General features: G+C 34.1%; 1 protein-coding gene across 5 annotated transcripts in view; it reads left to right on the top strand.

Annotated features, from left to right (window-relative positions):
• Positions 1-16,586, top strand: part of LOC101901389 (GAS2-like protein pickled eggs) — a 377,420-nt gene extending 360,834 nt beyond the window's left edge. For 4 of the 5 annotated variants that reach the window (XM_059123065.1, XM_059123063.1, XM_059123064.1 and 1 more), the window contains 3 exons: positions 2,707-2,894; positions 8,648-9,264; positions 11,781-16,586. In XM_059123065.1, coding sequence (XP_058979048.1) covers positions 2,707-2,894; positions 8,648-9,264; positions 11,781-13,018 — 2,043 coding nt within the window. In that variant the 3' untranslated portion in view covers positions 13,019-16,586. The remainder of the gene's footprint in view (positions 1-2,706; positions 2,895-8,647; positions 9,265-11,780) is intronic. The other variant, XR_009342326.1, reaches the window with a different exon arrangement.
• Positions 16,587-17,151: the final 565 nt, after the last annotated feature.

Here is a 17,151-nt window from a genome sequence, read left to right as displayed (position 1 = left end):
GTCTTATGGGATGACCTAATGGTTAGGCTAAATACTAAAAGTCGATTAATCAAATGTCAACTTACAAACCCCTATAACGTCAGTTATTATAGTTGCATCGCTACCATGGCAGAAGAAGAAGTAGATGCATCAACGCTTGGAAGCATTGATATGTCAAAAAAATTTAAATGTTTTTTCAAATATAAGTAGATTTTTATATGTTTTCTTATACCACGTCATTCGGAAGTTATTATAATTCGCGTTTTTCAACAATTTTTACAAATTTAAATAATTTTTCATTCAACATTTCCAATTCTAAAATTGGTTTGACAGTTCATTGTATTCTTCTACAATGATCGCTATTAATTACAGGAGCGTTTTGGAGCGCACCCCAATCCGCACTAGATACCCTACTCAACTTAAAACCCTTAAGTCTATTTGTAGAAGAACAAGCTGCTAGGTGTGCCCTGCGACTGAATGAAGTGGGGCAATGGCGGAGTAAGTCCTTTACACAATCCGTCATTTTCAAGTATGTGGAGAACGTAGGAAATCAAGCTATAGCCATTGATTATATATCACCGTGGCAAAGCTTTGAATTTAATTGATATCAATATACCTAACAGAGACGTCTGGACCCGCAACATTCCACCTTTTAATGGTATAGCTATCTATACTGATGGTCATAGATGGAAAGTGGAATGGGAGCTAGGGTCTTCTGTGAAAGCCTAAGTATCCAAAGATCCTTCCTGTCAGGAAGGTCATAAAGCTACTGGCAAACATAATCAATGAGCTGGATGGACCGGTGTCTATATATGTCGATAGTCAACGGGACCTGATGGCTCTAAAATCTTTTACAATTAAATCTATGGCAGTTTTGGATCGCAGGAATGCTCTGGAAAAGGTTAAGTCGTATGTCAAACTCTGTTTGATCCCTGGACACTGCAACATATCTGGCAATGAATTGGCCAGACACGAAGCTGAGTCAGTAGATCTAGAGATTGAGAGAGCTCAGTGAAGCCACATTTATCCCACTTCTTCCAAATACTACTTCTTCTTGACAAATCAATGTTCCCAAGCGTCTACCTGTATTCTTCTACGCAAATCGAAGGTTGTTATAGTATGTATTTTTCAACAATTTTTACAAATTCCAATAATTTTTCATTCAACATTTTCAATTCCAAAATCGGTTGGACAGTTCATTGTCCCAGAAGCTGTGTCGATGCGACTACCTGTATTCTTTTTGTCATGCTATTGACTTTTTTTACCAGTATTACTGACCAAATATAGACAACCATTTTTCCTAAAGACATTTTCTATGAGCTTATAGTAAGTCAGTAGTCCTTACGAACCATATGGAGGCATTGGAACCACTAAATCACCAGTCTATGCTGGGAACACTGGTACAATCGATTAAATTTCACAAATAACTTTATTTTCTCTCATAAGTAGATGAATTCTGTTAGTTGACAGATATATTTGTTATTTAGTTTTATTGTTTTTTATTTAATATTTATTTATTTTATTTATATTTATCTCGATGCAGACACTATCGCTCTGTTCGTCACAGTTGAGTTCGTGAGCACGTTTTACTCACCCTCTCTTTGTTTATTGTTATTCATAGTAACGCAATCAACTTTCGCAAGTTGCGTTCCCTACATCGTAATTGGAACAAGACCAAAATAGTTCTAAGGTATAAAATGTTAACCATTCGTAGTACATGTCTATGTTTACTGAAAAGAAGAAGTCTCGAATAAAGAATACTAATACTACTAACTCTTCAATTTCATGTTCTAGAAATGAACTAAATACTTTTTTCTTCAGTTGATTAGCCACACATCAAATTTCCCGCCTATCGATATGAAATTATTACAAATCGACATCATTTATATGGATATATGTGTACATTTGTATTAAAAAAATGTCGCCATAATGGTGTCTAATGTTGAAAAGTGTCAAACAAATTGCTTGGGATTTGGAATCCGGGTGTCACAAAGCAAATATTTTCAATTTTTTATTCAATATTTGATATTGTTGTTGTGGATTAAGCGGCTTATCTTTACAACACATCAACTTAGGTATTAAATATTGTTGCTTTCACTTCCATGGCAAATGATTTGGATTAAATTCGCTCACAACAAACCCACCACCCCATCCTGACGCCGTACTCCGCTGCAATGACTATTGAATTCTCCGAAATCCATGTCTTTCCTACAAAGTGTGCAATTTAATAATTCATGACTACCGGTTTTCCTAGACTGTCAGCCACCACAAAATGCCAATCAATCAAAGAAATGAAATCGGCATCTTAGATAACAAAACAAGATGTGCATCCCTACAAAACACCGAATTGACAGATGCGCCAGTGCTCTAGATTGTATACCCCAGCCGGTGGGGATGGGAAAGCTGGATAAATGCACTGGAAATCTATTAACTGACACCAGCCAAATTGCACATTATCCGTACCGATGATGATGATGATTTATTACAGAATAATTACTTGTCAAATTATCTGGACGCAATAATCTTGTACGGCGTATTCCTTTTTTCGTTTTGTTTAGAAGACAAGGTAATGTGAGACCACACCGTCATGTGGCGCATGGCACACTCGCCTATCTACCATCGATGATCATTCAATTCCATTTCGCGCGCGCAGGAAAAATTAATTTCTATTACAAATTTATTAAATTGCAATTTTTCTTAATTTCCTCTTTCATTTTCTCCTTGCAGATATTACGTTCACACGTTATGGTGCGTGTTGGCGGCGGCTGGGATACACTCTCACACTATTTGGATAAACACGATCCTTGCCGTTGCAAGGCACAGCATCGTTCATCGGTGGCCGCACGTTTGATACCGCGAGCCAATCAGCAAACAAATGGCATTGAGCTGCATAAAGCTCAGGTGATATTCGAAAGGTAAGCTAAATGTTTTTGTTGTTATTATTTTTTATGTATGATTTCCAGCACCAACATCTGGATAGGCTGCTGTTGCATGCCGGTCGGCTGCTTGACTGGTGTGCCTGCCATAAAGTATGATGAAGCAAATTTGTCGTATAAAATATTTATAGATTTTATTTATGCGCATGTAAAGTTCAGGGTTGGGAAAACTAAGAATATAGTATGGCTTTATTTCATAAAATTATTGAAAATATGTTCCTTAAAATCGAAGTTTTTACTTTGAAACTATTAAGGTGAGAATACATAAAACGCTTTTTTGAATGTCTTAAGTCATCGGCTGTCTTCTTCGTAGAGGAACAATGGAGTTTCAAGTTGACTTAGTTCGATTTTGGCCCTAGGCTCTTTTGTTCATTTCCGAAGAAGCCAGCCGATGACTTAAGCCAGCCAGATAAGCGCTTTAGCGAGCCCTATTTTCATAGAAAGAATATAATTTAATCAAAACTGTTTATTGTTTGTTGTGTGAAATATATATAAAATTAAATTTTGCGTAAAAGTCATTACCATAAATGCCATAAATCTGGTTGGATTAAGCAATAAATCTTGATAATTGGATTTAATCCAGATAAAATTTTATAACCACGCGCTATAAAGAAACGTTTTTCAGCAAAAATTTTTTGACTTTATGTCTCCGATTTGTAATTATGAAATTGAAAGTAAATTCCAAAGCTACTCGGAATTTCTGACGCTGTTATCCTTTACAATTTAGCATGGCAGAAGAATACAGGTAGATGCATCAACGCTTGGGAGCATTGATATGTCAAAAAAATTTAAATGTTTTTTTCAAATATAAGTAGAATTTTATATGTTTTCTTATACTACTTTTCATTCAATATTTTCAATTCCAAAATTGGTTTGACAGTTCATTGTCCGAGCAGCTGTGTCGACGCGTCTACCTAGCAAGAAATGTCATTCAATTTCGTCCTTATACTATGTTCACATTGGAGTTTGAACTACGTTATTTGCATAATTCCATTTTTTATACTTCTTAATTTTTTTTATTTTAAAGAAATTAGAACGAAAATACATGAAATACCCACAGATATGAAAATCTATACATAATTGAAGCTCAATTGAGTTGAAAATACTATTGTCAAAATTATTTTTGTCAATCACAATTTTAAGCCTTTTTCGTTTCTGGGGGGGTAGCACACTTTCATCGTAGATCTGAGGGTGATTTGAATCGAATAGTGTGTAAAAATTCTCTTTCGATCAGAACATTTTTTGTGGGAAATTAAGTAGATTTTTGATATTGAAAGATTAATAGCATGTTCCAAGATATCGAAAGAAAATTAGTGCAAAGGAAAGCTAGTCACTCTCTTTCGTATCAAAATTTTCTCCATTAACATTCGTGACTCAGTGACATACTTTTGAAAAATTAATCGCGAAATTTAACGAAAAAAGCGCCAAAATGACAGAATTGAATGAGAAAAGCAGTAAAAAATACAACCATACGTTACTTTGCTCTGTCTGAAGTGACAGTTCAGTTGTAAACAAACAAATTGTAAATAAACAAACAAAATAGCATTCCGAGTTTCCCAGTGAACTTGTTCAATCAAAACAATATCTATGTTGAAATAATTCTCCTGAATTATTATCAGATGACAGCAAACACACAAGTGACTGATTTTGACTTTTGTATTCGCACGTGCGAAAGAAAATGATAGTTGGACGCAAGATTACACAGAAATCCTTAGGTTTTCGTTCGCTTTGATGTTCGTACAATTTTTCGTTCTGATGGATTTTAGTGGGATAGAAATCAGCTGTTTGGTGTGTAAAAGATGTGTGAACGTGTTTTTTCGATTTCGTGGCTCAAAAGAACGAATAGAAAGAGATTCACGAACCATGTGAACTTGGCATTAAGCCAGTGGATGAAAACAGAAACGTTGAGATAAATAAAATAAAAAAACCTTAGTTACTGTTTTATTGGCGCCCTGAGTGAAATGATAGAACACGGCAAGTCTATCGCAAAAACTGAGAGCCGCGTCATTTTTAGGAGTTTTTACAACTCAGAAATAACTAATGTATATTAACTTTTCTTGGAGGATCATGAGCTAGTTCATAGGAACCTTAGGTAAACTAATTCATTGGAACTATTCGTGGAAAAAACTAACCGAACTACATGCAATTTTTTTTAACATCTTCTGTGTTAAACTACTAACTTCAGTCTCTTAAGAATTTGTGTTTAAACTCTTATCTTAACTTTTATCGTAAAATTCAACTACTGACCTATTGTACAATAGGTTGTACAACTCCGCCCCTTTAGCCTTACTTGCAAATAAATTGCAATTGAGTATGACAAATGGCTTGGTTTCTAGTCAGCACCGCCACATTAGGCTTTATCTTCATAGTCATCATTAGCAAACGCCAGCAAACAGGCAGCAGACACATCATGATCTTAATAACTGATCAATATAATTTGTCTTCCTTGATCAATTGAAAAAATAAACAACAACAATAAAAATAAAACGCTTGATAAATCGATTGATTGCCAACATTAATTGGGGAGTGTCTTATTGAGTTGGGGAAATGCTTGTTTGCAAATAGAGGCAATGAGCGCCCAAGCAAACACCATACAACACACACAGAATGTAAACTTAATTTACCCGTTGACAAATTAGCATTTTTAATTGCCGTGATCTGGAACAGCTAGCTCCGAACAATAACAGGTACTGGAACGTAAAATTTGTATGGCGGTAATCTGATATTATTCACATACCAAAATGGATACAATTTGAATTTGACAACCTGTAATTAGTCGCAAGGTGACAAGCCATCAGCGTGTAATAATGTGCGGTAACGTTTTGTTCGGACTTTCAGTTTTTTTTTCTGTTTTTGTCAGATCGACATTGTTTTGGCATTTCTCTAATCTAGAATGGCAATAAATAGTCGAGCTGAAAATGGCGTTTAATTTAGCTTAGGTGACAGTTTTTTTTTCTATTAAGGCGTTGCTGATAGATTTATGGTCTAATGGGTTTTCAATGTAAATAAAAGGGAGGGAGAAAAAGTGAAAACCGCCAGTGAATTAATTTAAAAATAGGCGTCAACTGTAAATTAATGCGTTAGATTGCTGCATGGAATATTTTTGCATAGTAAGATGGGTAGATAGTGATTGTAGAACATTGATTTATTAAATTCAACAGTATTTCTTAACAATGAAGGTCTATAATAACTAATAGAGATTTATGTGCAAAGAGAAGAGAGCGAGAGAAAAGTGTACCCTGTAGGAAACGTGAATGGAGAATAACTATTAAATTACTATTGACTTTGTCACTAGTATTACTGACCAAGTGTAGACAAGCAATGACCTTTTCCTACAGACATTTTGTATGAGCTTGTCATTCGAAAGTCGCTAGTGGCATTGTCAATAGAAAGTAAGTAGTTCTTATGCGCCTATATGAAGACATTGGAAACAGTGGGTCAGTAGTCCATGAGGGGTCATATGAAGAAATTGGAACCAGTGAATCAGTAGTTTCGAGTTTATTATTTTACTCTTTAACCAGCATTCGAGAAACTATTTAGTAAATTTCATAACTAGTTGAATTGTATTGTGAAGTTACTTCAAGAAAAGACTTGCAAATTTGATTCAATTGTATGTTTAACAAAGAAAATCTTAACTTTTTTTTAAAATTAAAAAGGCAAAATGTGTGTATTATGCCTTTTCGGAATTGTCACTTTAGTGTTTACTTCTAGACTGCATTTGACAAGTTTTACTTGTCTGCTTGAATATTTTTCTTTGATTTGCCTTTGAAAAGCGGTTCCCAATGTTTTACCCACTATTTCACTAAAAGTTGATGTGAACTATTTTAAATCTAAGTTTAATAGAATTGAGCTCGAAACCTTTGTTGGTTTTATATTTATTTATTATTTTCGATATTTCATCCTCCAATTAGGGACAAAACAGATGACCGCAAATCAAGGTCGAAGGCCGTACCTGGGGAGATTTTGTATATTTTTGTTATATGTTTAAATATTATTGTTCCTGATGTTGTCTTCCATCGGAGGACGAAAAATCTAAAATAATATATAAACAAAAAAACAACAAAGACCTCGAACTCAATATTATTTACCTTTAATTTGAAATAACCTAAAAATTAGGAAGTTTGGGAAAACTTCATAATTTACTTACAAAATATGCCGGCATCTCTTAAGGTACGCTCACACTGAGCAAATATTTGTCCAAATTTATTTTTCCATATTTAGTTGAACAAATGTGAAATTCATACAGAGTTCATTTGATGTTCACATGATAGTCAAATATTTGGCAAAATTTGTTTGGTCAAACAGTCACCAAACAGTGTCAAATACTGTGATGGGAAAACATGTCTGATATGCGTTCACATTCGTAAAATATATTTTCCCCATAAATAATATGTCAAAATTTTTAAAATGTTGTTTTTTTTTCCAAAAATAAGTGGATTTTTATATTTTCTTATACGACGCAAATCGGAGGTTACGCTTTTTTAAAATAATTTTTACAAATTTGAATAATTTTTCATTCAAAATTTTCAATTTCAAAATTGGTTTGACAGTTCCTTATGCCGTCATCTGTGTCAATGCGACTACCTGAATTCTTCTACCATGATATGAATCAAATTCGCGGCAACTCTTATACAGTGTTCACATACAGTAAAAAACTATGACACATGTATTCCTTTCAAGATGATGATTTGAAGAACAAGAACAATAGAACAAGAGTGTTATTGGGATAACTGGGGAATGATAGCAAAATGTTGGTACTACGCTAGGTTCACAATCAAGGCCCACACTTTTAAAAGATTTTCAAACTGCACCAACCATTTTATATATCTGTATCAAGAAAGTATGAAATGCTTAATTCATCAAATTGAATTAAGCCAGTGATCAGTTGATTGGAAACCTTTAGTTAATTGAACTGATAAAAAAAATGCAAAGTATATAAGTTCTAGTAACTTCCCGAATCCAGTCAATCACGAGCATCTCCTCGGCGGAGACCGTAGAGCGCAGATTCCACCAGGCGGTGGTTGTTGTTGGTTAGCTCACTTTGATACATACGAGACTCTGCTCTCATTGGAAACAATTGTGAATATAGTAGTAGTAATCTACAAAGATCCTCGGTGGTCACCGCGATCCTCTGTGATTGCAAGAACCTCGGGGTTTACTTGTCGTTTAGAAGTTGAAAAGAAAACACTAAGGTCTCTGCGCCACCCCAAATTACACAAGGTGATTTTGTTTATTGTTAAGGAAAGAAACATATATAATAAACCACCAAACTTAGATAAACTTAAAACTAATACCATTGTGTTTTCTTTTTATTTTCTGTTATGTCACCCCACAATTCCCCACATACACACAAAGTATTCCACCATTTTACTGTCATTACATAATCTCTGTCATAAATTTTTAAATATGAGGCTCAGAGGAAGTCTTTCTTTTTCTTGTCCTTACTGTAATTCTATTATATCAAAGAAATTTGGTATTGCACTTATCTTTACTTTCTAGTCCCGGGAAATATATTTCAATACCCAATTCTTCGCGCACTCAATCTATTCTGCCCAGGCCATTTCCTTTACTACACGTGTGTATTAAATGTTGCACCGATATGACCGTATCAACTTACTCCATTTCAATTGGCTTAAAACTTAAGCTGCGGCATTATACCACTTATTTTTTATTGAACGATTAACTTTACACTAAACTAATCCTTATTTTCTTTTCTTCATATCCTCTTTCAGATCACCACCAACAGCACGCAAAAGTATTTCCAATCACAACAATGCTGGCACCACAGTAAACAACGTTAATACCTCATTAGCCAACAACAACCATTCGGCTTCGTCATCATCGTTGCTTGCACCCGTTTATGGAGGTCTCAATAAAAATCGCAGCCCTAGTCCAACTATACAACAACGTAAATTCTATACATCACCACAACATCAAGAGCTGGCCACTGGCAACAACACTTCTCCAGCCTCGTCGCTCACATCACCTAGTGTTGTGCGCCGTTCTATGTCACCAAGTCCCAGGCGTTTAATTGATATGCGTAAGAAACAAACTTCCTTGGATTCGTATAGTAATGGCCCGAAATCATTGCCCATCACCGTGGAACACGACGGCAATAGTGGTCATGTCCAGTATGATTCCTTTGATCAGACATCGTCGACGGGACATGCGGCCGGACATCATAACTCTTCCGATACAAGTGCAAATAGTAATAAATTTGAAAATATTAGCGATAATGGAAGTGAAATCAGTGATGAAGGATATCGCAGTTTGGGTGTAATTCAATCGAATGCTCAAAAGCGCGAGTCCATACATAGCCAAGCATCAATTGATGACGCAGAAAATAATGGTGAGTATGAATGGAAAGCATGAAATAATTGACTCCTCTGTAGAAAAAGGGTAGATTGCCAGCTGAATGTTGTAACAGTTTGTTATGTATTCAGTCTTCGTGACATATGTCTCCAAATACTTTTCCCTTAAAGTTTGACAACCATCTTCTGAATATTAGATGTCTATTATTCTTGCATAAAATAAAAGTCAAGCAAAGCCCTAAATATCTATGTGACAGATTAAAATTTTTTCCATCTTGATGGGGCAAAAAATTGCTCCGTTTAAACGTCGTATCATTATTTCTGAATAGTAGTTTTTCATAAGTTCCGATCGTTTTGAAATGATTGACACATCAAAGTTGGAAAATTAATAGCGAAATCAAGCAAAAAGCGCCAAAATGACAGATTTATGCGAAAAAAAGCAATAAAAATACAACCCTTCGTCAGCTGGCTCTGTCTGAACTAAGAGTTCAGTTGTAAACAAACAAACAAAATAACATTCCGAGTTTCCCAATGATTTTTTTCAATTTACTTTTGTTTTTTAAAAAAAAGTAATATTTTTTAGCCCTATATTTTATGGATGATGTGGAGGAGATTCAAAGTGTACCTCGATGGCATTTAAGAAGGTGGCCAATGCCTAGAAGGAGTAATAGATATCGTCTGCATAACCAAGAAATGTTACCGCTTGTTGCTGGGGACTTCTATAAGAAAAGTGTTCGATCAATTGTTGTTTCTAGCTCCGTCCTCTTTTATTTTCTGATATTTTCTTTTTTGTGCGTGACTTTTGATCAGCCCAAATCTGTGAATAATAACGCCGGTCTGACAAATAGATCATAAACAGAGTTTTCTTATCTTATCACTTTCCACTCTGCAATTGTGGGAGGAGGACCCATGGTATTAAACTTAAACACACATTTTATCCAGTGGCACTCCTCTATTAAACTCAGGTTTCTCCTCCATATAATCAGCTAGTGCCCGCATCTCTGTAGTACAGTATTTTTTGCTTACCTGCACAATCAAAAATTGCACGACATCTTGTGCAGCTATGCCCAAAATGCAGGTAGCTTCATTGCATTTATCTGCACAATGAAGCAGGTATCTTTAACTTTACTTACGTGCACAAAAAGTGCAGGTATCTTTAATTTTCTATTCGTGCACAACAAAGCAGCAATCTTTATTTTACTTACGTACGTGTAATAGCCAGCCAAAATCAATGGGGAATCTTTTAAAGTTTATAATGCATTTATTAAGTGGTTTAATTATATTAAACACAACAATTTAACGTAAAATAAATAATTCATAATTCTCATGAATTGTCTAGACAAGCAATGCTCACCATTAGCGTCATCGAAACTTCAAACAAAAGAGTGTTCTCTTTTAGCTCATCAAAAGTAGTTAAGCAATGGATAGACAAACTCAGAGAGACAAATTCACAACATATGTATTTGAGCATCAGTGGTGTTTTATCCAGCATAACCATCTTTTAGTGTGGGAGAGGAAGCGAGAATATGTTTTTAATGCATGCTCTTTTCTTGTGTTGTTATTGTTTTTGCGAATACCAAAACAAAAACGAAGTGGTAGTTTTTAGTGTCTTCTTTGAGTTTGCAAAAATTTTTCTTGTGCAGATAAATACAACTTTTGTAACCAAATTAAAAAAAATTACCAAATTTTCGAGGCAGGAATGTCCAATGTGCAGCTATCGATTGGGCACTTAAATACAATTCAAATAAAGGGATTCAGAAAAAAATGGCATAAAAAAGTTTTTTGGTCTGCAAAGGCCAATGCGCAGCTAATGTTGATGCAGGTAAATAGAAACCACTGTAGATGATTTTTTCGTGCTGAAATTGAGTAAATAAGAATTATATTTGTTTTTGACATATTATAATTGTATTTATCATTTCTATTCACCTTTTGGTTTTTCATTTTCAATGATAGCAATATATATGTTGAAACAATTCTCCTGAATTATTATAAGACGACTAATTTTATCAAGTAACTGATTTTGACATTTGTGTTCGCATGGGTGCGAAAGGAAAAATATTGTGGAACGCTTACACTGAAATGCTTTCGCTTTCGTTCGCTTTGATGTTCGTACAATTTTTCGTTCTAATGGATTTCAGTGGGACGGAAATCAGCTGTTTATCGTGTAAAAGGTGTGGAAATAGATGCATTTTTACAGAGATATGGCAAGCTTTTTGTAAAAGTAACTGGTAGTCCAAAGAATTTGTAATTAGTTTCGTGAAATAAACCTATATTTCAGTTCATCAGCATAAAATAAACGATTTGCGTTATTCATTTTTGACATAAATAAATGTTGCTGTTATTGTCATATTTTCAATATAACATATGGCAACATGAATTCAGTAAACTTCATGTTAAAAGATAAAGGGAAGATGGTCTTACTTTTTGCTTATCGGACAGTTCACACTTACATGAAAAATTATGATGTAGGTATTCAGCTAATAAATTAATAAATTAATCTTTTACTCATTACCAAACTCTAAATTCTTGTATTCCCCCTTTTTTCCCATTCCAGTGCGTCACGATCAAACATCAAGTGATTCTCAATTCTCGCCCAGTGAAGACATTACCAATACATCACAAAAAACTCCTGAAACCATGGACAATAGCTACACAACACAAAATGACGACGACTTACAGCAGCATCATCATCACCATCATGACATTGACAATGGTCCACAATCATTGCCAGCCATCTTAAATGCCGAACACATTCAAGTGGCATCAAATAAATTTGAGCAATCCGGTATCTACATTACCGATGAAGAAATTACCGTTGATGTCTCGAGCAATACAGGCCTGAAGAAAAGTGGTTTTGCCAATAAGATTTTTGCTGGCAATGGCGATGATACCACAGATGCCAGTAAAACGGCTTCCAATAAGAATTTGTCAGGTAGTAAAAGTAAAATTCCCTACTCGCCAATGGCAACCCCGCAAAGACGTCGTAGCATCGATAACAGCACATGTAATACAGGAAGTCTACAGGATTTACACTCACGTACAGGTCTACCGGTCATGAATCGGGCCAAGCCTGTCTACAGATCAATGAGAAAGCCACCAGCAGCCATAAGTGCCATCAGTGAGGCTAGGAAAAGTAAATCACCAGCACCTGCAGCGGCCGCACCAACAGCTACAGTGAAGAACATTAATAATACCTGGAGTGGTAGAAATGCCCTGACTGGAGGGGGACGTAAACGCCCCACTTTGTCAAGTGATACCTTTACACCCAATACTGGCACTGCACCATCGGCATCTCCATTTGAACGCAATTCAAAGACCAGATCATCGCATATAATTTATGATAGCAATGGTCGCAGGGTAAAGGGTTGCACCGCATCATTGACCACATCGCCAACCAAGAATCATGCAAATTCCCCATTGGCCCAACAGCTGTTGGAAGCTGCCAGCTCGGCGAAAAATGATGCCCAAATATTGGAGAAAATGAAAACATTGCTTCTACAATATTCGACCAGTAATACCAAGTTGCAGGGTGGAGCGAATGCAGCACGCCCACAAAATCCCAAGAAACCAGCCTATGATGATTTCACCAGTGCCTGGGTCCATAGTAATGGTAATTTGGAACGTTCCGCCAGTTGTTCACCACCCACAAAGGCACCATCGAAACGTAGCTCTGCCGCTTCGTCATGTGAAAGCAATGCCTCGCGGGATATGTCCGTAATTGTATCGCCCAGACGTGAACGTGGCATGTCTAAGATTCCAGCGCCAGTACGCCAACATACTGAACTTTACTAACATAAGATTATGTCACCACAAATTCGTCGAATTGTGGGATTTCCAAAATTGCCTAGAAAACCTTAGCATTTAAGACAAGAGCAACTTCAGAAGTGTAATAATAACAACAACAACAATATAGAATAGTAATGATTGAGTGCGAGAAAAAAGGGTCAACGTGAGTCCAAGTTCAGTTGGGGACATTGTATCATTGCATTTTCAAATGAATTTTGTAGTGAGAACATGGCATAAGCCTTGTAGTTGGCAATGCGGCCTCATAACTGTAATGAACTTTTATCTCTAGTTTAAAGGGTATTGGAATGAATGTGTTCAGAATAGAATAAAAAAATAGAGGTAAATAAGATTAAAATTGTGAAAAGTTATGATCTTTGATTGAATGTAAATAGAACGGCGTTTAGCATTAAAGAGAATTTTAGAGCTCGTTTAGACTACTAAATCCACTCGATTTCAAATTTCAATTCCGTAGCACATATGTCACGTAAATCGTATTAATAATAAGCTTGGAATTGACATTTGAGATTGAATGGGTTTTAATACTCTCCTTATCCAAGTTATGTTTCTTTATTGATCATTTCCAACCTAGCAGTTCTTAAAATTTATGATTTCTAAAATTTCATACGAATTTATCAAAAAAAAGTAGACATCTTCTGCAGTAGAAAAACAAAATTACCTAGAGACTGCCATTATAAATTTCTTTGATAAAAACCCACATCGTATATGAATAACTTTTCTATCCTGCATTTATTAAAAACAAAACAAAAGATCCAGCATTTTAATAAGGTTCTAAGAAAACAAACAATTTACCATAAAGCCTCCTAAATCAACACAAACAACTCCCGATCAGGTCAAAAGAGATTGTAATCATAGAAATTAATGCCTCTGGTTTTATTTGCAAGACAACATTTCAAAAAAAAACACCAATTTAAACATTTTTATATGAGAGACCTAGTATACATACATTCATATTACTACTTTTATATTTATATATAAAAAAAATAATCCATATATATCTGCGGATTTTAATCGGACGAAATAGTATTTGAAGAAAAAAGACAAAAAAGGATAGTTTTCTAGTATTTTTAAAGGAGAAGTAACACAGGCCGAGCATACGTACTTGTATGATGACGGGGGGGCAAATGACGGTGTCGTTGAGAGAGAATTACACTACGTTTACATTAAAGCTCTTTCCCACAATAACTGGTCAATTCCGATAAATTTAATGTATTTTTCCTTGGTTATTTTTATTGTGATTGGTCAATTATGCCACAAAGTGCTGCAATCATAACGTGGCCTTAGATTCCACATATTAAACATTTTTCATGAGAGAAGTTCGTATGTAGGGATCCCCTTAGGGTGGGAATACATAAAGCCCTTATTTGGCTGGCTTAAGTCATCGGCTGGCTTTTTCGTAGAGGAACAAAGAAGTTTTAGGTTGATTTAGTTCGATTTTGGCTCTAGGCTCCTTTGTTCATTTCCGAAGAAGCCAGCCGATGACTTTAGCCACCCAAATAAGCACTTTATGTATTCCCACCTTTACTCCCGGAATTCCCGTTCTCTCGCATGAAAAAATCCAGTTTGTGTATATTCGGCGTTTATTATGGCATCTGCATTTGCCTTCCACCCTAAGAAGTAGACATCTTTTTTATACATCACTCTGTAGAAATAATTGAAAATCTAAATTTTAAGAAAAGAGAAACAACACTATTGTAGTATTACAAAAAAAAGAGAATAGAGAAATTTATTTTTTCACATGGTATAGAAATAGAGATAACAGTATAATTAGTAAAGAAAAAAAAAAAACATGGGCTAATTAAGAAACAAAAATCCTGCAAATCGTATTAAATTTTTGTAAATTACCATTTAATTTTTTTATGTTTTTGGTTTTGCGACAACACAAGGCTTTAAGTGTATAAAAACAAGGAAATGAATAATTAGATTTATTTTTTCAAAAACATTATTAAGAGGCACTGGCATGAAAGGTTTTCGTGTAGACATAATTTATTTTATAAAATTGTCAAGATAATTCAATTAGAAAGACGAAAATTACAACATTCACATCAAATCAGGTCGTTGGACCATGCCATGATTGCGACATGAATAGTCATGATTTCTGCACATGAGTTGGGTGAGTGTTGGATATTGGGTTGTGAGATGATTAGAGAACTTCGTTTTTTGTTTAGAGACACTTTATAATTTTAAGCTGAAACTGTTGACTACGAAATAACAAAAAACCCAAAATTAGATCCCAACAACAAAAACAACACTTATTTTTTAAGCACGTATCTATGTCTCAAGACAAAAAAAGAGTATATTTTTTAATAATTGTTTTCTTTCTTTTTTCTTTTTTTACCCCACTTAGATTTAAAATGAAAACTAAATTTAATTTTGGTGCTTAATTTAATGACATATATAATGTATTCAAAATGAAAATCCTATAATCAAAATAACAACAACAACACACATACACAGTTAATTATATATATGTATAATCCCTCTCTCTTAAATAATTATATACTCAATTTTATAAACCTTTTTATTGAATACTCCTATACTCAAAGAAACAACAAATACTAAACAAAACAAAAACATACACATTGCATTGAAGGAGAAGCTAATAATTCACAAGGAACCCAGCTCTGTACACAGGTGTTGACAGAGTTGTATTTTAACTGACTCACAATTAAACAACAGGGTGACATGACAAGTTTCCCTTTGGACGAAAAACAAATCACAAGCTTTTTTCCCTCTCATTGGCTTCTCAATTCAAAGTCTTTGAAAATGTATGTTAACTTTTTATAACAAAAACAATATATTTTAAACAACAACAACAACAACTACTACTACATACTTGTCACAATTACTAATTTTAATTATATAAATCAAACAAACAACTCTAAATGAGCACAACTTTAAACAAAACTAAAACAAATAATTAATTATTATAAAAAAGCTTTTAAAAATACACACACACACATAAGCCAAATATGAAAAACAAAACAACAACATAAAATGATAATAATTTTGTTAAAGAATTGCTGTGGATGGAGGAAGGGTCAAGGCAATCATATCAAAAGGCAAGGATTGGCCTCTGCTGTCCCTAAAACAAACTCTCCAGCCACATAAAATTCTTCTTCTTCATCTTCTTGCATTAAAGTTAAACTTTATTTGAAATAAAACGTTTTGTTCAACAATATTCAACAACAATTTAATTGTTATCAAAAACACAAAGATAAGAAAAAAAAACAAACAAGCAAATCAAAACAAAGCAAGTAATTAAATTAAATGTTAAACAAATTTGTTTGTATTTAAGTAACATATCTTAATTAAGTTTAAGTAACTTTCTAAGGCTACGTTTATATAGAGGGTGTACAAAACCAGTTCTATTTGACATATCTTGGTATGTATGTATACAATGGACGCCATAAACATAGCCTGAAGAATTGTAGAATTGCAATTCTTCTCTCTTTTTTGGTTAAGATTTTCCTCTCCCTCTCTCTCTTGCTTTCTTTGTAATATATTATTTCTTTCTCTCTTTTTTTATATTGTAATCTGTTAAGCGAAACCTAAACAAACAAAAATAATTTTATATTAATCAATTATTTTTTTATTTTGCAAAATGTGTATTGAAAATACATAAAATTAGCAATTAATTATTTTTATAAACAAAAGAAAAAAACAAACAAAGAACGAAGCAAATTATATTCAGCCGAAATAAAAATCAATTCTAATTAAATTGCAGTTAATTATTATTATTATGTCTTAAATAAAACAACAAAAATATTATTGTGTGACACAATTTTAAAATACAAACAAAAAAAACAATAAAAACTAAAAAATTAATGAAAATGTGGTTTTATTGCAAAAAAATGGTATGTTTGGGAGAATACAGGGCATGGTAGATGTACCTGATGAATATAGCGCTCGCTGTGATCAAAAAAGTACGTATGTACCATGGTAGAAGAATATAGGTAGACGCGTCGACACAGCTGCTGGGACAATGAACTGTCAAACCAATTTTGGAATTGAAATTTTTGAATAAAATATTGTTAAATTTTTAAAAAAAATGCACATCATAACAACCTCCATTTGACGTCGGATACGAAAAAATATACAAATCTACTTATTTTAAAGAA

Source organism: Musca domestica, unplaced genomic scaffold, assembly GCF_030504385.1.
Source record: "Musca domestica strain aabys unplaced genomic scaffold, Musca_domestica.polishedcontigs.V.1.1 22, whole genome shotgun sequence".
NCBI classification, from domain to species: domain Eukaryota; kingdom Metazoa; phylum Arthropoda; class Insecta; order Diptera; family Muscidae; genus Musca; species Musca domestica.
The sequence above is the reverse complement of the archived record's forward strand: the minus strand, read 5'-3'. Positions and strand labels throughout refer to the sequence as shown.